Genomic DNA, 8,030 nt, shown 5'->3' on the forward strand with positions numbered 1-8,030 from the left:
ACCAACATGGCATTCCTAGCTTGCCATGAAGAACAAAGTCATGGGAAGGGACACTGATGTTGTTGACCCGTAGCCTGTAGGTATATGGATAAACTGGCTGATGGGGTGAATTCTCCCAAAGCTGTCAGGACAGATTATCAGTGGAAATGAAGTTACTCCAGAATGAAGGCATGCAGTGAAGAAGCACAGACCATGGAGTACCTAATTCTCCATGCATTTTTGGCAGGTTTGTGTTTTACTGAAGATTATTCAGAGACACATGTTAGGCCCTGCCATCTACTGAATTCAGATACAATGTCTGTAAAGGTGGTGTGAAAATACACAAAATGAAACTCTGACTTTGGGAGAGAAACTGCCAATGCCTTTGTAACTACAACTGTCTCTCACAGAAAATTACCTTTTTTATTTTGTGAAATATGTACGCTCTCTATACAAAAGTAAGCCAAGGTTAAATTCCAGCACTCAGAGCTTGATTTTACCTCAGGTCCCTGTTAAAATGCCCCGATTTTCATTGGAGAAGGGCCTGAGAAACCTGGTCTAGTAAGACCTGCTTTGAGTGGGGTTGGATCAAAATTATAAAATCTGTGCCAATGCATGAACATGGGAGTATCCTTCTTTGTCAAATATGGTAAGGAAAGATGGATCTGCCAATCAGGAAAACAAAGAGTGGGACACAGAAAGAAGAGACTATTAATAGAGTTTTTATAGAAAGGTTGTTTATTTTGTATAAATTTTCTTGTAAATAACTTGATTTAAAAAAAAATAAAAATCAGCCTGTATCCAGACAAATTGCTGCTGAAATACCCAATCTGGTGATTCACAGCTCCTTACCACAGGAAGGAAGGCTTTTCTCTCTTCAAATTCAGTGCCTTCTCACTAAGACATTGATGCCTACTGGAGTTAGAAAATCCTCTTGGGCTTCTGATCTAGTACAGACCTATCAGTTTATGCCCTGTGTTCTGCCTGAGTCATGCTTATGTTGGACATGCTTTGGAAACAAATGTAGTTTTTGTTTAAGTTAATAACTCCCCCTGAACTGTCTTGGACAGTAAAGTGTTGGGTCCTGCTGATGGCCCATCAAGAAAGACTCCTCTTGTGCAAGCAGCAGCTGCTGCATTGAAGAAGTCTCCAAACTATTGGGAACGAACCAATACCCAAGCAAATCCATACTGTTTGTTTCAAAAATAGTCACTAAGCTTGTTTTAAAGTGAAAGAAACCAAGCTCTTAGGGCCACATTTCAGGGAGCTAATACCATGCTTTGAGCTTCTGTAGTCTGAGATGGGGCAGCTCAGCTCCACTCCCCTCACGGAAAAGAGAGGGAAAAGGCTTTTGGGTGTTTGAATACTGCATTTTTAGCCTGAACTGCAGAACAAAGTCCAACAGGAATTAAGAAATCACAGTAGCCTCCCATTCTCTGTTCTGAGGGTGACATGAACTTCTCTGACTTCTAATTTCTAGTAAAACATGCAGCACAGAAAAGAGAAACAAGACTCAATCTGCTTCTGGGAGATTGGAAGGCAGCTGCAGGAGCCCTTTCCTGGGATGTCCCATTGGCAGGGTGGGCACTGTGCAAGTACCTGAGTAACTCAGAACAGCTCTCTGAGGTTCAGCAAAGCAGCACCTCTGTTGTGAAGGTGAGTTATGCACTTTAGGAAATTGTCCCAGAAGGGCATAAAGAATTAATTAACCTGCACAAAGGAGTTTGTTCTCAGCTGGTTTATCTGAAACTCTCACACTGGAAAGTTCAAGCCCTGGGCCCTCTGCACATTGTTTGGTCTCGCAGCCAAATTCTGTGCCATGAAAATTGTCTTCTGGTTTAGAAGGGATGCCTCAAATTCATTTTCTTAATTTCCAGCTATGAGGCTCAGTGAAATTATTGATCTCTCCAGGACTTTTGAAACATCAGATTAAGTACTACTGGACAAACAGGAAAATAACTTTGAGACAAATGGATAAATCATTTCCTCACAAGAAAACTTTTATTGACTGGATACAGCGTCTTTCTTGCTTGCTTGCTTGCTTTCTTGCTTGCTTTCTTTCCCTTTTCCTTTTTTCATTGTCTGTCCCATTTCTTGCTGTGAGATTTTCTTTGCAAGAATGAATATGAATGGAAAGAACAGAGCACTGTCCTGGATTTTTACAGTCTAAGGACATAAAAGAGAGAAGAGCAAGCACTGAAACATTCACAGCTGAAGATCCAGAAACCAGTTGTATCTGCAGGCACTTGGTGGAATAAATACACAGTGACACTCAAATCCTGACACCCAAACCCCAATAATCTCTTCACTGGCAGTGAAGCCAGATGAGAGATTTGCTCACCTGCCACTGTGTGACTACCCTGGCATCTCCAGGGCTTCCGGTGGCTGGGAACAAAATGTGGTTTTGCCTATGCCATTTTCCTGGTGTCTTTTGCCAGGAGGCCTAAAGGCCGGGCCTTTGGAATGGCATGGAACCCACAAGCAGTTTTTACTCACTCTAATTTCCAAAGATGTTCTGAAGGTATCCAGCTGATTAGTGGAGAGCGAAGCACTGCTGTGATGCTGTTTCTCAGCTAACCTGCTCTGTGCCTTTGTGCTGTGTAACTGATGCCCACCGTGCTGACAGAGGGAGGCTTGCCATTTTCTTTGGTTTCATCTCTCAACAGCTTTAGGTATTTCTCACCTACAATCAGACTTGTTAAAGCTTAAGGCATAAATCACCTGGGAGAGAGCTGGAACAAGAAAATTCAAAGCAGAGCCCGTCTGTTACCAAAAAGAAAAAACCAAACAATCCCCACTGATTAAATTCAACAAAAAATATTTTCTTGGTTCATTCCAAAGCAAGAAATATGGTTTTTAAAATAGTTCAACCAGATGTCACCTCAAAATGAATTTGATTCAAAGCTAACTAAAACCAAGTAGGCTTTTCATCAGATATACCCAATTTTTGCCTGTTTTCATTCAGTATGAGGTCTCTTGTCATCTGCAGGGTTTTCTATTTAACTGTGCCCACAGCCCTGGTGCAAAGTACCTCTCCCAGATGCCTAACAAGCGGGAGACATGGTCACTGTCAGAGTGGCCCCTTGATGTGCTGTGCTATTGTTGCTTGCTCTTGTGAACAGCTGTCTTTGTTTCCCACCATCATTTTGCTTTCTGCCAGGAGTAGTGAATGAACCACTCCAGCTGAGCTGTGAATTACAGCTCCAGAATGAACAAGGATCCTGCACAACAGCATCTGATTGAATCTTTCCTTTGCCTCTCTGCTGATGGAAAGTCAAGGTAAATTCACATTTAATGTCTAAATTCACTCAATGGCTGACAAGACCTCTTTTAATGGATCCAGTACAATGAGTGATGATCCCGACCAACACAGCAAACATTGTGTACAATGTGTGTCGTGTATCAATGAAAATGTGCCTTTGTGGCCCATCTGTGTGACACCAGTGGCTGTGATTCTGTTTTCCTATCCCTACTCTCAGAGGTGACCTTTAATGAAGCAGCAGAGGTTTTGTTTTTAAGAGCCTCTGATTGAAGGAAAAGAAGTGGGAATGGTGGAGGTGCAGATAGGGAGACAGTAACTAAAGAGACTTCAAAGCTTTGAAGTATCTAGGCAGAATTTGTAGGAAGGTTCCTGCAAACCACTTCTGCTTTTGAAGGGTCAGCTCAAAACCACAGCTTTGGAACAGAGACAGGTCAGAGATGAGATGGGGAAATAAGGCCTTCCCCTCTTCATTAGCTTAAATTTGAAACATTCACTTTGTCCAACATTTCTGCTGCCCTAAGGGGAGGATTTTTGTAACCACTGTCCAGGAAGAGTAGGCAGGAAAGCTGTGCATGTTGGTGTAAGAGCTTTTCTTTGGGAATGGCTAAGGAGAGTGAGCTGGAATCCTCCACTTCCCCCCCAGGTGGTGCATGGTGATTAGTTCCAAGTTCGTATTAAATATGGTCTCCATGAACAAAAGCTGATTTTTTAAGAAAACTTGTACTTTTAGAGAGAGCTATTTTTGCCCATGTGGAGACAAGCAACACAGACTCCAAGTTTGCACACTGTCCCTCTGCCCCATCATTTTGCTTTCTGCCAGGAGTAGTGAATGAGTGTGTGGGTGCTGTTGTGTGGCAGGGCAGGAGCAGCTCACAGCAGTTTCAGGTCGCTGTTCATTCGGAGGCTGGAGTACATCCCCACGTGCCGCACCAGGTTGGGCTCCACCACGAAAGCGTTCTCGCCCTTGCCCCGCAGCAGCGAGTAGAGGGCGGTGTCCTTGGCGAAGCCCCGGTGGCAGCGCAGCCCCCGCAGGTATCCTGAGGCCCGGCGGGCAGAGGCAGCGGGGAAGAGCATGGCGGGCGTGCAGCACTCGCTGGCCGGTGCCACGTTGTAGAGTGTGGGGTGCAGGCGGCGCAGCTCCAGCCTGTAGTGCCGCCCCACCAGCTCCGACAGGGCCATGCTGTACAGGGCAAAGAACGCCACCAGGCACCAGCCAGGGCCCGCCCACCCCGCGGCCCAGCAGTATGCACACCTCAGCACCGGCCCCAGGAACATGCCCAGGCCCAGCCACTCCAGGATCCTCATGGGCTCAGGGTTGATGTAGTGCTGGAGCCTCTCGGGATGGTACAGCTTGAAGTAGAGAGCATCTCTGAGGTAGGGCTTGGAGAACCGGGCTGAGAAGAGATGCGGCAAGACAGAAAATATCTCCTCCTCTGGCATGGCATCATCTTCCATGAGGAGGATGTACTCTGGGCTGTACATCAACAGTGACTGCTCCAGGCAGAAGACATAGTCCTGCTTCTCCTTCTCAAACTGGGTCATGATTCTCTCCTGTTCTGTCACGACTGACTGTAGGAAAGAAGTTGCTCAGCAGCCTGACATTCTGATGGCTGCTGGGGTCTGACTCCACGTTACAGAGGAGCATGTGGTGGCTCTGGCAACGCACCCCACATTTCTGGAGGAGGCGGTGGAAGTGGGAGGCCACTTGCAAGACGTAGTGGAAATCATTCTGCCTCTGCACAGTGATAATGGTGATTAGCAGAAAGGGCTGGAAGGCGTCACTGCTGGAGGCCTCAGAGGCATTTGGCATCTGCATCTTCTCAAAGTAATGGAGAGCATCCTGACCCTCCTGCTGGCTCTGCTCCAGGAACTCCCAGCTCATGGGGTTCAGGTGCCAGCACCGCAGGTAGAAGTAAGAGTGCAGGAGCCAGTGGCAGATCAAAGGTGCCAGCACACCAAAAGTCACCACAGTCAGGGTGAGGAGATGGATGAAAGGGCTGGACCAACGGCACCACTTCCCACAGAGCTGCCAGGCTCGGTGGAACATAACTGCTGCAGAAAGAGGGCACTCCTGCACTGCTCATGCCCTCAATCCTTCACCTCCAATGCATCCTTCTCCCTGGACTGCAGGATACCACTGGGGCCATTGCTGCCAAACCTGCACAGGTTGTCCAAGGTTAGAAAGGGAGAAAAAAGGATGGTTAGTGAAATAGGAACTGACAGAGAAAATAGAAAGCAGGGGACTAGTCTCTGAGTAAGCTAAAATACAAGGCCCCTGTGGAATCCCATATGGTGGAGGCATCACAGCATAGTCCTGGGACATTGAGGACAGATGAGCCAAAATTAATTTCCAGCAAAGGACCCCTAAGGTTTTTTTAGCACATAGGAACTCTGATCTAACCAAGCTCAAAAGAACTTGGTGTGTTTGTTACTGTGCTTCAAACATGTAACAACAGGCAAGGTGGATGCAGGGTGTGTGGAAATCCCTTTCTGTTAAAGGTTAGGTACCCCTCTCTGGTGACAGTGACATAATAAGGTTTAGATCACAGCCACAAAGCAAAGCCAGAAGTCTTGTATCTTAGTCTAGCTCATACTGGAGAGACAAACTTTTACTTCTTTGGAGACATACATGCTTCCCTGCTGCTGCTCACACACTTCCAAATGTGTTTTTTTCCACTCTCCTCCCCAGAGTCTGAAGCGTGGGCCGGTGTATGCTAAGGATAATGTGTGTGCCTGTTTCTCTCAGATGTCTCCTCCTTACCAGACCCTGTGAAATACTTGGGCACAGAAACATGAACATGTAATTAAGCCATTGACTCCTCCTTCTTATTTAAAAGAATGCAATTTAAAAGTATATGCCTTGAATTTTAAACTGAAACATTTCTATAAATATGTAATATTTTTGTATGCACATACACACACACTCACTTTAAGCAAACATTTGCCTTCACACAAGTTAGAGTTTGCCATATTTGGCTTTTCTGTTCTGTTTCTCTGCCTGCCCTGAACACTCACAGCCTGGCTTTCAGAAGCTTACACAAAAATCAGGACAACTAGACTGTTCACATGAATTCCCTTATGTCACTAATCTTGCTTTTAATCTGCTGGATTGTTCCTGGAAAAAAATGTTCCCTATATGTTTCAAAGCTGCAAAATTTTAGATTCCTCCAGAATATAAGACAGACCGTCTGCCTTCTCCTTCCTACACCATGAGACAGAGACACAACTATTCCTGTACAATTACATTATTAAATGGCTCTTTTTGGCCTATCTATACTTCTTCTCAGTGTCAGTGGGAAAAGCCATTTCTTTCCTAACATACAAACAGCAGGATGAAGTCATTTGGTCAAAGCCATAGAGTCATCTCTCTGCAAAAGGATGAAAGAGGGAAACAAAGGCAGGCTTTTGGAAAATGTCATGGAAGTGTCATGGGCTGTCACAGCCCCAACTAAGCCATAGCAGTGGTGGGAGTAATGGTGCTCACACAAGTGGTACTTTACACTTTTGATCCTACAGCAGCACCCAAACTGAAACCTTTGAGTGAAAAGCTTTTCTACACCCCAGCCTAACACCATGCAGAAGAGCTGCCAGCTCAGGACCAGCTCCCCTGCTGATGAACCCTCTCTGGCAGAGACAAGGCCTTTGTGGTGCTGTGAAAAACGTCCTGCTTGAATCTGAGGAAGTCAGTGGAAGCTTCCCAAGGAGCCGTAGAGATCTCCTGTAACATATGGGCATGCTGACAGGGACTGTACAGATATCCTCAAATTCCAAACCTGAGTTCCTTGCCATGAGCTGATCCCTATTACTGGGCCAGATGGCCAGCTTTTCTCATCTGCAATTCCTCTTGTTTTCTGACAGCTTTTAGTAGGTCAGGTGCCAGATAATATTCCTGCAATGTGTCAGGCCTCCCTTGACAACACCAGTGTCCAGCAGAAGCCAAGCATCCACAGATCTGATTGCTGCACTTCCATGCCAAACTGGGAGCTGGGCTCCCCAGAAAATACAACCATCCTAGCAAGAGCTGTGCTATGAAAAACGTTCAGAAGAACCTTAATGGTAAGAGACCAGTAGTTGTTATTTGATTGCATTTTACTGGCAGGTACCAAATATATCTCTCGCCTCCTCAAGCACTGCTGAAAGCAATTGTTCTTTGCTTGTTCGTAGATGATGAGTGGCATCTATCATCTTATCATCAGATAAGCCAGGCAGAGATCAGGGCTGCTGCACTTAAGCTCTCAGCTCCCTTAGAACTTTTGTTTCTTATGGTCTGTGTACTAAAGATGTAACAGTTAACAGATTAATGACAGCTTGAAGCATAAGAGAAGTGGCTAGAGAGGGGCAGAGGACTTGGCCCTTCGCAAAAATTATGTGGTGCATGAGATAGAAATTGAAGGCACTGCTGTCTGTTTTGATCTGCCATTCCTCAAGGCCTGTCAGTGAATGTACAGACCTCTTCTGTCCAAGGAGATGGAATTTAAGCACTATTGGAACAGTAAAAATGCACAAATATGCAGGGTAAACCGTGACCAATTAGGTAACACAGGAAACTGCAGAGTTAAAACTTGAATACAAATTTCATCATAGGCTGGCTTGCTATTCTCATCAGACTGTAGTTAACTTTTACAGGTTAATCATTGTCACTATAGGACATGAAAGAACACAAGCACACATCGCTGTTCTCAAGGTGAAGGAAAAAAGGTAGTCCAACATTTATAGTTTTTCAAAAATGACAGCAGATTGGAGGGTGACAGTGACATCTCTCCAATGACACTGGTAAAACCAACAGTCC

At 45.3% G+C, this 8,030-nt stretch overlaps 1 protein-coding gene across 1 annotated transcript; it reads right to left on the minus strand.

Moving 5' to 3' along the window:
- Positions 1 to 367: 367 nt before the first annotated feature.
- Positions 368 to 5,592, minus strand: LOC139605095 (post-GPI attachment to proteins factor 4-like). The gene is given in 2 exon segments (XM_071456481.1): positions 368 to 4,775; positions 4,777 to 5,592. Coding segments are annotated over 2 exon segments (1,176 nt in total). The 5' UTR covers positions 5,289 to 5,592; the 3' UTR covers positions 368 to 4,111.
- Positions 5,593 to 8,030: the final 2,438 nt, after the last annotated feature.

The sequence above is a fragment of the Agelaius tricolor genome, unplaced genomic scaffold, assembly GCF_023055355.1.
Source record: "Agelaius tricolor isolate 1412-34295 unplaced genomic scaffold, bAgeTri1.0.p SCAF_59, whole genome shotgun sequence".
In the NCBI taxonomy this organism is placed as follows: domain Eukaryota; kingdom Metazoa; phylum Chordata; class Aves; order Passeriformes; family Icteridae; genus Agelaius; species Agelaius tricolor.